This window comes from Geotrypetes seraphini, chromosome 2 (assembly GCF_902459505.1).
Source record: "Geotrypetes seraphini chromosome 2, aGeoSer1.1, whole genome shotgun sequence".
Lineage (NCBI taxonomy): Eukaryota > Metazoa > Chordata > Amphibia > Gymnophiona > Dermophiidae > Geotrypetes > Geotrypetes seraphini.
The window spans coordinates 2,896,562-2,910,151 of record NC_047085.1 but is presented as its reverse complement, the minus strand read 5'-3'; the positions used below and the strand labels follow the sequence as shown (position 1 = coordinate 2,910,151).

The window sequence follows — 13,590 nt, the reverse complement described above, 5'->3', positions numbered from 1 at the left end:
TTTGTGTGTCTCTCTCTCTGGGCCCAGCTCTATCTGTCTCTTAGTCCAAGTGTATCTCTATTAGGGTACAGCTCTATATCTGTGTGTGTCTCTCTCTGGGCACAGCTCTATCTGTCTCTTAGTCCAAGTGTATCTCTATTAGGGTACAGCTCTATATCTGTGTGTGTCTCTCTCTGGGCACAGCTCTATCTGTCTCTTAGTCCAAGTGTATCTCTATTAGGGTACAGCTCTATATCTGTGTGTGTCTCTCTCTGGGCACAGCTCTATCTGTCTCTTAGTCCAAGAGTATCTCTATTAGGGTACAGCTCTATATTTGTGTGTCTCTCTCTCTGGGCCCAGCTCTATCTGTCTCTTAGTCCAAGTGTATCTCTATTAGGGTACAGCTCTATATTTGTGTGTGTCTCTCTCTGGGCACAGCTCTATCTGTCTCTTAGTCCAAGTGTATCTCTATTAGGGTACAGCTCTATATTTGTGTGTGTCTCTCTCTGGGCACAGCTCTATCTGTCTCTTAGTCCAAGTGTATCTCTATTAGGGTACAGCTCTATATTTGTGTGTGTCTCTCTCTGGGCACAGCTCTATCTGTCTCTTAGTCCAAGTGTATCTCTATTAGGGTACAGCTCTATATTTGTGTGTGTCTCTCTCTGGGCACAGCTCTATCTGTCTCTTAGTCCAAGAGTATCTCTATTAGGGTACAGCTCTATATTTGTGTGTCTCTCTCTCTGGGCCCAGCTCTATCTGTCTCTTAGTCCAAGTGTATCTCTATTAGGGTACAGCTCTATATTTGTGTGTGTCTCTCTCTGGGCACAGCTCTATCTGTCTCTTAGTCCAAGTGTATCTCTATTAGGGTACAGCTCTATATTTGTGTGTCTCTCTCTCTGGGCACAGCTCTATCTGTCTCTTAGTCCAAGTGTATCTCTATTAGGGTACAGCTCTATATTTGTGTGTGTCTCTCTCTGGGCACAGCTCCATCTGTCTCTTAGTCCAAGTGTATCTCTATTAGGGTACAGCTCTATATTTGTGTGTGTCTCTCTCTGGGCACAGCTCCATCTGTCTCTTAGTCCAAGTGTATCTCTATTAGGGTACAGCTCTATATTTGTGTGTCTCTCTCTCTGGGCCCAGCTCTATCTGTCTCTTAGTCCAAGTGTATCTCTATTAGGGTACAGCTCTATATTTGTGTGTGTCTCTCTCTGGGCACAGCTCTATCTGTCTCTTAGTCCAAGTGTATCTCTATTAGGGTACAGCTCTATATTTGTGTGTGTCTCTCTCTGGGCACAGCTCTATCTGTCTCTTAGTCCAAGTGTATCTCTATTAGGGTACAGCTCTATATTTGTGTGTGTCTCTCTCTGGGCACAGCTCTATCTGTCTCTTAGTCCAAGTGTATCTCTATTAGGGTACAGCTCTATATTTGTGTGTGTCTCTCTCTGGGCACAGCTCTATCTGTCTCTTAGTCCAAGTGTATCTCTATTAGGGTACAGCTCTATATTTGTGTGCGTCTCTCTCTGGGCACAGCTCTATCTGTCTCTTAGTCCAAGTGTATCTCTATTAGGGTACAGCTCTATATTTGTGTGTGTCTCTCTCTGGGCACAGCTCTATCTGTCTCTTAGTCCAAGTGTATCTCTATTAGGGTACAGCTCTATATTTGTGTGCGTCTCTCTCTGGGCACAGCTCTATCTGTCTCTTAGTCCAAGTGTATCTCTATTAGGGTACAGCTCTATATTTGTGTGTGTCTCTCTCTGGGCACAGCTCTATCTGTCTCTTAGTCCAAGTGTATCTCTATTAGGGTACAGCTCTATATTTGTGTGTGTCTCTCTCTGGGCACAGCTCTATCTGTCTCTTAGTCCAAGTGTATCTCTATTAGGGTACAGCTCTATATTTGTGTGTGTCTCTCTCTGGGCACAGCTCTATCTGTCTCTTAGTCCAAGTGTATCTCTATTAGGGTACAGCTCTATATCTGTGTGTGTCTCTCTCTGGGCACAGCTCTATCTGTCTCTTAGTCCAAGTGTATCTCTATTAGGGTACAGCTCTATATCTGTGTGTGTCTCTCTCTGGGCACAGCTCTATCTGTCTCTTAGTCCAAGTGTATCTCTATTAGGGTACAGCTCTATATCTGTGTGTGTCTCTCTCTGGGCACAGCTCCATCTGTCTCTTAGTCCAAGTGTATCTCTATTAGGGTACAGCTCTATATTTGTGTGTGTCTCTCTCTGGGCACAGCTCTATCTGTCTCTTAGTCCAAGTGTATCTCTATTAGGGTACAGCTCTATATTTGTGTGTGTCTCTCTCTGGGCACAGCTCTATCTGTCTCTTAGTCCAAGTGTATCTCTATTAGGGTACAGCTCTATATTTGTGTGTCTCTCTCTCTGGGCCCAGCTCTATCTGTCTCTTAGTCCAAGTGTATCTCTATTAGGGTACAGCTCTATATCTGTGTGTGTCTCTCTCTGGGCACAGCTCTATCTGTCTCTTAGTCCAAGAGTATCTCTATTAGGGTACAGCTCTATATTTGTGTGTGTCTCTCTCTGGGCACAGCTCTATCTGTCTCTTAGTCCAAGTGTATCTCTATTAGGGTACAGCTCTATATCTGTGTGTGTCTCTCTCTGGGCACAGCTCTATCTGTCTCTTAGTCCAAGAGTATCTCTATTAGGGTACAGCTCTATATTTGTGTGTCTCTCTCTGGGCCCAGCTCTATCTGTCTCTTAGTCCAAGTGTATCTCTATTAGGGTACAGCTCTATATTTGTGTGTCTCTCTCTCTGGGCCCAGCTCTATCTGTCTCTTAGTCCAATTGTATCTCTATTAGGGTACAGCTCTATATCTGTGTGTGTCTCTCTCTGGGCACAGCTCTATCTGTCTCTTAGTCCAAGTGTATCTCTATTAGGGTACAGCTCTATATCTATGTGTGTCTCTCTCTGGGCACAGCTCTATCTGTCTCTTAGTCCAAGTGTATCTCTATTAGGGTACAGCTCTATATCTGTGTGTGTCTCTCTCTGGGCACAGCTCTATCTGTCTCTTAGTCCAAGTGTATCTGTCTGTGTGTCTTTCTGATAGGGTACAGCTCTATTTCTATGTCTGTCTCTCTCAGTCTGGGTACAGTTCTGTCTCTGTTAGGGTACAGCTCTATCTCTATCTTAGTCCAAGTGTATCTCTCTTTCTGTCTGTCTATCTGTCTCTTAGCACAAGTGAATCTCTGTTTATCTGTATGTCTGTGCTTTCCCGATTTCTTTGTATCATTATCTAACGGCAGATTTCCCGCCCAGTTTCAACATTTCCATGGTAACAGAGGGGCTTCTTTAGGCGCGCGTGCCTAACTACGTTATCACGTGCTTTCTGCTGTCCAATGAGCAGGTTCTGTTGCTTGGATACCGCTACGCTAACGCGAGTTGCAGGCGCGAGGTTGTTCTCCAGAGAGGTGGCGGAGGGTGAAGCCCGGTGCGCGGGACCTCGGGGATGGCGGGACGGTCGTCTGAGAAGGCGGTGAAGGAAGAGGTGCATCAGGTAGCCATCTTCCGCGAGACGGTCCGCAAGGAGCTTCGCTACCAGAAGCTGATCACCGAGTACAACATCAACCCGTTCCGCCGAGGTGCGACTCCTCCTCCCCCACCCCCTTTGCGCGCGGGACGGGTAGAGTCGGAGGCGTCAGGATTCCCTTCCGGAACGTGGTGACGTGACTGCACGCCTTCACGCGCCGGGTGCGGAACTGAGCCAGGGCCCCCCGAGCTGCCTCTCCCCTGGGGCACTGCAGCCTTTTAACAAATCGTAGCCATAAAATCACTGCCAGCCAGCGAGGAAACGGGACGGGTGTAGGCAGAGGTTGAGGCCAGTTCTCCCTCTTCACTTACCATGACTAATGAAGCGTCCTCCTAAGCCAGGGGTAGGCAATTCCGGGTTGCCAGCATATCTAAATAAATAGGCATGAGATAGATTGGCATCTCAAGGAGGCAGTGCATGCAAATCTATCTCATACATATTCATTGTGGATATCCTGAAAACCTGACCTGGCTCCGGCTCTCGAGGATCAGAATTGCCTACCCCTGTCCTAAGTCAAGCTAGTTGGTGTAGACCAGGGATCTTAAAGTCCCTCCTTGACAGCCGCAATCCAGTCGGGTTTTCAGGATTTCACCAATGAATATGCATGAGATCTATGTGCATGCACTCCTTTCAATGCATATTCATTGGGGAAATCCTGAAAACCCGACTGGATTGCGGCCCTCAAGGAGGGACTTTGAAATCCCTGGTGTAGACCTTGATTTGAGTCTCAGATTCACTTAAAAGGTACTAAAGAGAACTTCTGTTTTCTGTTCTTAAAATGTATGCAGGTGTGCTTGAATACAGCTTTCAGTCAAGCCTGTGACTCTCAAAGCAACAAAATATATTTCTGTACCTTTCTAGTTGATTTCCATAGTATTTGATGAATTGGTTTGTACTTTAAGGATCTGTTCCTCTACACCAGGGGTGTCAAAGTCCCTCCTCGAGGGCCGCAATACAGTCGGGTTTTCAGGATTTCACCAATGAATATGCATGAGATCTATGTGCATGCACTCCTTTCAATGCATATTCATTGGGGAAATCCTGAAAACCCGACTGGATTGTGGCCCTCAAGGAGGGACTTTGAAATCCCTGGTGTAGACCTTGATTTGAGTCTCAGATTCACTTAAAAGGTACTAAAGAGAACTTCTGTTTTCTGTTCTTAAAATGTATGCAGGTGTGCTTGAATACAGCTTTCAGTCAAGCCTGTGACTCTCAAAGCAACAAAATATATTTCTGTACCTTTCTACTTGATTTCCATAGTATTTGATGAATTGGTTTGTACTTTAAGGATCTGTTCCTCCACCAGGGGTGTCAAAGTCCCTCCTCGAGGGCCGCAATACAGTCGGGTTTTCAGGATTTCCCCAGTGAATATGCATGAGATCTATTTGCACACACTGCTTTCATTGTATGCTAATAGATTTCATGCATATTCATTGGGGAAATCTTGAAAACCTGACTGGATTGCGGCCCTCGAGGAGGGACTTTGACACCCCTTTTCTACACGATTTGCAAAGTAGCTTCAGACTCGCTTTCCTTGGTCCTGCTAATTGCTTTTCCTCTATTATGCATTCTAGTTCATGCTGTCACTGGGAAGCCTATGTCTTGGCATGATAACGTGGAAGAAGAAGCGGATCGTAAGTCTCTTCTGTCTCATGCAACTTGGTCAAATGTACTGGCTTTCCTTACATGCAACAAAGTTTTCCTTTGCAAACAGCATATGATTCCTTAAAGATGGGTTGTGAACCCCAACCCACAAGTTGGATTGTAGAAGACATCAATCGTTTTTCTCAGCTCCACCTCCTTGTCTCCCTGGGCAACACCCTCTCTCTTCAATTTTAACTTCTATAAGCAAGTTCAGAAGATGTCTTTTACTCTGCTCTGCACTAGATTTATTTTTTTGGATTTTAATCCGGTCTTGTTCTAAGAGGTACCCAGTAGTCCTGGGAGTACCCTGGGAGAAGGGCTGGATGGTGTCTGAAGCCAGGAGCACCATACTTATAAAAGACCACCTACCTGGTCAGCCTGTGCTTACACTTGGAGCTCGGGAGTCAGGTGCTGGAGTGCAGGCTGTTTAGACCCCATGACTGGCCAGGAGGCTTGGCAGAGGTTGACTCAGCCCCTCCCTCCGGAAGAATCATGTGGGAGCGTGGGTGGTTAGAAACATAAAACATGACGGCAGAAAAGGGCCACGGCCTATCTAGTCTGCCCACACTAATGGCCCACCCCCTAACTACCTCCATGAAGAGATCCCACATGCCAATCCCATAAGAACATAAGCACTGCCTCTGCCGGGTCAGACCAGGGGTCCATCGTGCCCGGCAGTCCGCTCCCGCGGCAGCCCCCCAAGTCTTAAAATCAGGCACGCTGCTGGCCTCAATTACCTGTTGTGGAAGATTATTCCAGCGATCAACCACCCTTTCGGTGAAGATATTTTCTGGTGTCGCCATGAAATTTCCCACCCCTGATTTTCAATGGATGCCCTCTTGTTGCCGTGGGTCCTTTAAGGAAAAAGAGATCCTCTTCCACCTCGATACGGCCTGTGACATATTTGAACGTCTCGATCATGTCACCCCTTTCTCTGCGTTTCTCGAGTGAGTACAGCTGCAACTTACCAGTTGTTCCTCATACGGGAGATCCTTGAGACCTGAGACCATCCGGTGGCCATTCGCTGAACCGACTCAACTCTCCGCACATCTTTTTGATAATGCGGCCTCCAGAATTGTACACAGTATTCCAGATGGGGTATCACCATGGATCTGTACAACGGCATTATGACCTCGGGCTTACGGCTGACGAAACTTCTACGGATACAGCCCATGATTTGTCTAGCCCTGGATGAAGCTTTCTCCACTTGATTGGCAGTCTTCATGTCTTCGCTAATGATCATCCCCAAGTCACGTTCTGCTACAGTCCTTGCTAGGATCTCACCATTTAGGGTGTAAGTCCTGCATGGATTTTTGCTGCCAAGGTGCATGACCTTGCAGTTTTTGGCATTGAAACTTAGTTGCCATGTCTTTGACCAATGCTCCAGCAGGAGTAGGTCCTGCGTCATACTGTCGGGCATTGAGCTTTTGTCGGAAACTGTGCTTTCATCTGTTGTGCGGTTGCCTACTATGTTGCATAGTTTGGCGTCATCGGCGAATAATGTAATTTTACTTTGAAGTCCCTCAGCCAAGTCTCTTACGAAGATGTTAAATAGGATCGGGCCCAAGACCGAGCCCTGCGGCACTCCGCTGATCACCTCCGTCGTATCGGAGAGGGTACCGTTTACCACTACCCTCTGAAGTCTACCTCTAAACCAGTCCCTAGCCCATGCGGTTAATGTTTCACCCATTATCCCAGGACAAGCAGGCAGGTATTCTCACTAGTGGGTGATGTCATCCGACAGAGCCCCGATGCGGACGTCTCACAATCATACTTGCTTGAAGAAACTTCAGAAGTTTCAAGATGCCCGCACCGCGCATGCGCGAGTGCCTTCCCGCCCGATGCACCGGGCGTGTCTCCTCAGTTCTTTTCTTTCCGCGGAGCTGAGAAGTTTTGCTTCAACTCTCTGTGCTGAGTGAACCCGTGTTCTTGCCTTCTAGTGCCGTGGTTTTGAATTTATTTTTCTCTTAATCGTGTGTTTTATTCTGTCGTTTTCTTATTTAAAAAAAAAAAACAAATTTTCCCGTAGATTCGACCGGGTCGGCTGCGTGGCTGGGGCCCCGCTGCTTTGATCTAGCGGCGGAGCTTTTTCGGCCTATGTCCCGGCCTATTACCGGTTTTAAAAAGTGTGTCAAGTGCCAGCGTGCAATTTCGTTGACGGACCCGCATCAACGCTGTTTACAGTATCTCGGGCCTCAACATTTTCCGAAATCGTGCGGGATTTGTTCCACTCTAACAGCACGTGCTTTCAAGCGTCGCTGTTTCCTGTGGGAGTCGATGTTCACGATGGAAGCTTCCAAGGAACCTTCGACTTCGACCAGCGCTTCACCTTCGCCTGCGAAGTCGTCATCTACTCCTGCTGCATCGGGTCTTTTGAAGCCGGCCTCCTTCGTTCCGGCTTCGACCCCGCCTCCTGCGCTGGTGCCTTCTTCGGTCTCCTCAGCTCAGGTACCTAATCAGACCGTTCCCCCGGTGGTTCTTAAGGTGCCTAAGGCTAAGCACTCGACCACATGGGACCGTGAAGACCGTACAGGGGGCCCCACTTCGGCTGCGGCTCCCCCCTTGTCGGCTTCGCTGCGGTCGCTCCTGGTAGCCCAATTCATCGAGCTCATGAATACCATGGGTCCCAGGTTGATTGCCACAATCCAGCATGGGCAGGCGGAACCTCCTCGTGGGGGCGAGGCACCCCCCTCCTCCTCCACCTCGCCGCTCGCTCTAACTACTAGACGAGGAGGCTCTGCGTTTGGCCGCCAGTTCATCGAGGCGTGCTTCGTTTAGTGACATGCCGCCTCTGGAACCCATCCCCGTCTCGGGCGAAGACAATTAGGGCTTGCCTCCGGGTAGCCGAAGCCCTGAGCGTCGTCAAGAGGACTTCTTCCGGAGCCCCTTCCCTGCCAAGCCATCTCTCGACCCATGGAATGCTGCTCGAGAGGCGTCGGCCCATCCTCCTCTTCGCTCTACGGCCTCCAGCCCCATCTATTCATTGGAGGCCTCTGCAGATCCATCTGGGCATCGCCGTTCCAGATCTCCTTCAAGACGAAGGGAGGGACACCGCTCCAGGCATTCTTCGAGTCATTCGTCCAGGCATTCTACAGTCTCGCCTCAGAAGAAGCTTCCTTGTGTGGGGTATTCATCTTTGGATATCTCCCCTCCTCCAGGCCCGGAGTTCGAGGATACCTTCAGGTCGTTCTCTCCTTGTAGATCCCATGTCTCCTTGGATCAGAGGCCTCGACTTCATCAAGTCCATCTCAACGTCCTGTGTTAGCGGACCAGCTGTCTTTTTCCTCTTTTCTCCGGCAGATGGCGGATGATCTCGAGATCACTTTGGACTCGGGTTCCCGCTACTCCAAGGAGTACCTGGATACCATGCATCTGCCTCATCCTCCTGCTGAGTCTCTTCGCCTGCCTCTCCACAAGCTCCTCGACCAAACCTTCATGCGCTGTTTTGAAACACCGTACTCCATTCCTGCTGTTATCCCAGGACAAGCAGGCAGGTATTCTCACTAGTGGGTGATGTCATCCGACAGAGCCCCGATACGGACATCTTGCAAGCATGTCTTGCTTGAAGAAACTCAGAAGTTTCGAGATGCCCGCACCGCGCATGCGCCAGTGCCTTCCCGCCCGATGCTCCGGGCGTGTCTCCTCAGTTCTTTTTCTTCCGCGGAGCTGAGAAGTCTATCTTCAATTTGCGCCCATTGAATCTCTTTTTTTGCCGTGGGTTGAGTTCTTTTGGCTCTCCTGTGCATTTATTTCTTTCTTTGATTTCTTTTTCAAAAAAAAAAAAATTTTTCCTTCCGATACCGGGTCGGCCGCGTGGCTGGGGCCCCGCGCCTTCGACCTTGCGGCGGAGCTTTTCCGGCCTATGTCCCGGCCGATCACCGGTTTTAAAAAGTGTAGCAAGTGCCAGCGCGCGATTTCGCTCATGGACCCTCATCGACGCTGCTTACAGTGTCTGGGACCGGATCACTTCCCGAAATCGTGCCGGCCTTGCTCCACTCTGACGGCGAGAGCGTTTAAGCGTCGCTGTCTGTTGTGGGAGTCCATGTTCAAGATGGAAGCTTCATCGGATCCTGCAGCTTCGACATCGACAGGTGCTTCGACTCCTTCCGCGAAGCCCTCTGCCTCCCCGGCTGCTTCGGGCCTCCTGAAACCGGCGTCGTTCACACCGGTTTTGGCCCTGGCTTCGGCGCCGGTGCCTTCATCCGTCTCCTCGGAGCAGGTATCGACCCCGACAGTTCATCCGGTGGTGCTCAAGGTGCCGAAGACTGGCAGAGCGCGGAGACCGTGCGGAAGGGTCCCCTTTTGGTGCGGATCCCTCCATATCGGCTTCGTTGCGGTCCATCCTGGAGGCTCAATTCGTGGAGGTCATGCAGACCATGGGGCCTCGGCTGATTGCCACCATCCAGGGTGACCTTCCAGCTTCGGCTTCGAGGGGCGGTCCGCCCCCTCCTCCTCCTCCTCGCCGCACTACCTCGTTACTCGGCGAGGAGGAGCGGCGAGCGGTGTCCGGGTCCTCGAGGAGGTCCTCTGTTAGCGCTGTACCTCCTTTGGAACCGATTTCCTCGAGGAGGGCCTCCCTTAGTGATATGCCTCTCTTGGAGCCCATCCCCTCAAGGAAAGCCTCGTTTAGTGACCTGCCTCCCTTGGAACCGATTACTCCGCCCCATGACTCAGTGTGTCGTCCACCTTCGGGGCCACCCAGTCCTGGGCATAGCAGGAAGCAGGACGAGTTCTTCCGAACCCCCTATCAAACCTGGGCGTCGTCGGGGGAGCCTCCGACTCTGCCGCTTCTGCGATCGACGGCATCGAGTCCAATCTGCTCCTTGGAGGCGTCTGAGCCAGTTTCTCACAGACAGGCTCGATCCCCTTCCAGGCATCGGGAGGGGCATCGATCCAGACATTCCTCTTGACACTCGACCGTCTCGCCTCAGAAGAAATTGCCTCGGTTGGGGAATGCTGCTTCGACTGGGTCTCCTCCAGGCCCGGAGTTCGAGGACCCCGAGGTTTTCTACTCGTCCTGTTGCTCGCAGGCCTCTCTGGAGCCTGAAGCCTCTTCTTCTTCTAGTCCGTCTCGCAGACCGGCGACGGCAGATCAACTGTCCTTTTCATTGTTCCTCAGGCAGATGGCGGATGACATGGACATTACTCTCGATGCTGGGTCTCGATATTCCAAAGAGTACCTCGATACCATGCACTTGCCTCGTCCTCCGGCAGAGTCCTTGCGGCTTCCCCTGCACAAGCTCCTCGATCAGACCTTCATGCGATGCTTCGAGTCTCCTTACTCTATCCCTGCGGTCCCTGGCAAATTGGATGTGCGGTACCGCACGGTGCATCATAAAGGCTTCAAGGGTCCTCAGCTTTCTCACCAGTCCCTCCTGGTCGAATCCTCGCTCAAGCGGTCTCATCCTGGCCAGGTCTATGCTTCAGTGCCTCCGGGCCGCGAGGGCAGAACCATGGATAAGTTTGGTCGACGCATCTATCAGAATTCGATGATGGCGTCTCGAGTCCTGAATTACAATTTCCACTTTGCAGCCTACTTGGAATTTTTTCTACCTGTGCTTCGGAAGTTCACACCATACATCGAATCCCAGGCTAGGTTTGAGTTTGAGGAAGTGGTTGCTTCGCTGTCCCAACTTCGGCTTCAGTTAATGCAATCTGCCTATGATGCGTTCGAGCTCTCCGCCCGAGCGGCGGCCTGCTCGGTGGCGATGTGCCGGTTGGCCTGGTTGCAGACCATTGATATGGACCCGAATCTTCAGGACCGCCTGGCGAATGTCCCGTGTGCTGGGGCGGATCTTTTTGACGAATCCATCGAGACTGTCACGAAGAAGTTGTCTGATCACGAAAAGTCCTTCCAATCTATCCTTCGGCCGAAGCCTAAGCCTCCGCAGTCTCGACCTTCTCATCCGTCGTTGATTTATCAGAGGCATTATCAGCCGAGGCAAACTCCTCCTGCGAGGCAACCGGCGAAGCGTCAGCCTCCCCAGAAGGGTCAGCCTAAGTCTCAGTCGCCTGCTGTCCCTAAGACCACTCAGCCTTTTTGACTGTCTCGTCGAGGGCATAACCAACCTCGTTCTGCCTCCCCCTGTTTTTCCCATCGGAGGGCGCCTCCATCATTTTTATCATCGCTGGGAGGCCATCACAACCGACCTCTGGGTCCTTACTATCATCAAGGATGGATACTCTCTACATTTCCATCGGGTCCCTCCGGACCACCCTCCAAGAGAGTATCCTTCCAACTTGACTCAGACCGCCCTTCTTCTCCAGGAAGCTCAGGCTTTGCTCCGGCTTCGTGCCGTGGAGCCGGTCCCGACGGACCAACTGAACCAGGGGTTTTACTCCCTGTACTTCCTTGTTCCGAAGAAGACGGGCGACCTACGACCCATTTTGGACCTCAGGGCCCTCAACAAATTCCTAGTCAAGGAGAGGTTTCGCATGCTGACACTTGCTTCTTTCTACCGTCTCCTCGAGCAGAACGACTGGTTATGCTCTCTGGATCTCAAGGAGGCCTACACTCACATTCCCATTCATCCGGCCTCCCGCAAGTTCCTCAGATTTCGGGTGGGACATCTACATCTGCAGTATCGAGTGCTTCCATTCGGCCTGTCCTCGTCTCCCAGAGTCTTCACGAAGTGTCTGGTGGTGGTGGCCGCTGCACTCCGGAACAGGGGTCTTCAGGTATTTCCATACCTCGACGACTGGCTCATCAAGGCCCCGTCAGCTCCAAAGGTCATTTCGGCGACCTTGACCACGATCTGCTTCCTGCAGAGCCTGGGCTTCGAGATCAATTTTCCCAAATCTCATCTGCCACCTACCCAGTCCCTTCCCTTCATCGGGGCGGTATTGGACACCATTCAGCTTCGAGCATTCCTTCCTCCTCAGCGCATGGATGCTCTTCTTCGTCTCTGCCAGTCTGTGTCTTCTCGCCAGTCCATCTCAGCGAGACACATGATGGTCCTCCTGGGCCACATGGCCTCTACAGTTCATGTGACACCCTTTGCCAGGCTCCATCTCAGAATTCCTCAGTGGACCCTAGCTTCTCAATGGACTCAAGTGTCAGACCCGTTGACTCGACACATCATAGTCACTCCTGCTCTTCGGCAGTCTCTACTTTGGTGGATGACCTCTTCGAATCTATCCAGAGGTTTGCTGTTTCACACTCCTCCTCATCAGAAGGTTCTCACAACCGATGCCTCGACCTATGCCTGGGGGGCTCATCTGGATGGGCTTCGCACTCAGGGATTCTGGACCAGTGTGGACCGCCTCCATCAGATCAATCTTCTGGAGCTCAGAGCCATCTTCTATGCTCTTCAAGCTTTTCAACATCTGCTTCACGACATGGTGGTCCTCATCCGTACAGACAACCAGGTCGCCATGTATTATGTGAACAAGCAGGGGGGCACGGGATCGGCCTCCCTCTGCCAGGAAGCTCTCAGAGTCTGGGATTGGGCAGTTCGCCACAATGCCTTCCTCAAAGCTGTCTACATTCAGGGGAAGGACAATGTCTTGGCAGACAACTTGAGTCGTCTCCTCCAGCCTCACGAATGGACTCTCCATTCCAACCCCCTTCATCAGGTCTTTGCACAATGGGGGACACCTCAAATAGACCTCTTTGCGGCTCCCCACAACTTCAAGCTGCCTCAGTTTTGCTCCATGATCTACACTCCTCATCGACTCGAGGCAGATGCGTTTCTGCTGGATTGGGGGAATCGATTTCTGTATGCGTTTCCTCCATTTCCTCTCATTCAGAAGACTCTGGTCAAGTTGAAATCAGACCAAGCCACCATGATTCTAATAGCTCCTCGGTGGCCCAGGCAACCTTGGTTCTCCCTTCTGCTTCAACTCAGCAGCAGGGAGCCATTCCTTCTTCCAGTGTTTCCTTCACTGCTTACTCAGCATCAGGGATCTCTACTTCATCCCAACCTGCAGTCTCTCCACCTGACAGCTTGGTTCCTCTCAACATAACTCCCCACCAGTTTTCCCAGGCGGTGAGGGATGTCTTGGAGGCTTCCAGGAAGCCTACTACTCGTCAATGCTACTCCCAGAAATGGACTAGATTTTCTTCATGGTGTATTTCCAATTCTAAGGAGCCTCAGCGAGCCTCCCTATCCTCTGTGTTGTACTATCTTCTACACCTGTCTCAGTCCAGTCTCAAGTCGACATCTATACGAGTCCACCTGAGTGCTATTGCGGCTTTCCATCAGCCTCTACAAGGGAAACCTCTCTCTTCTCATCCTGTGGTTTCCAGATTTATGAAAGGACTTTTTCATGTCAATCCTCCTCTCAAACCGCCTCCAGTGGTTTGGGATCTAAATGTTGTCCTTTCTCAGCTTATGAAACCTCCTTTTGAGCCTCTAAGCAAGGCTCCACTAAAGTTTCTCACTTGGAAAGTGGTTTTTCTGGTGGCCCTCACATCTGCTCGCAGG

The 13,590-nt window shown here is 50.8% G+C and overlaps 1 protein-coding gene across 1 annotated transcript in view; it reads left to right on the top strand.

Moving 5' to 3' along the window:
- Positions 1–3,294: 3,294 nt before the first annotated feature.
- The window catches only part of FAM183A (family with sequence similarity 183 member A), a 118,344-nt gene continuing 108,048 nt past the window's right edge, over positions 3,295–13,590 (top strand). The window contains exons 1-2 of the mRNA XM_033935201.1: positions 3,295–3,572; positions 5,095–5,154. Of these exons, the coding sequence (XP_033791092.1) occupies positions 3,440–3,572; positions 5,095–5,154 (193 nt within the window). The 5' untranslated portion in view covers positions 3,295–3,439. The remainder of the gene's footprint in view (positions 3,573–5,094; positions 5,155–13,590) is intronic.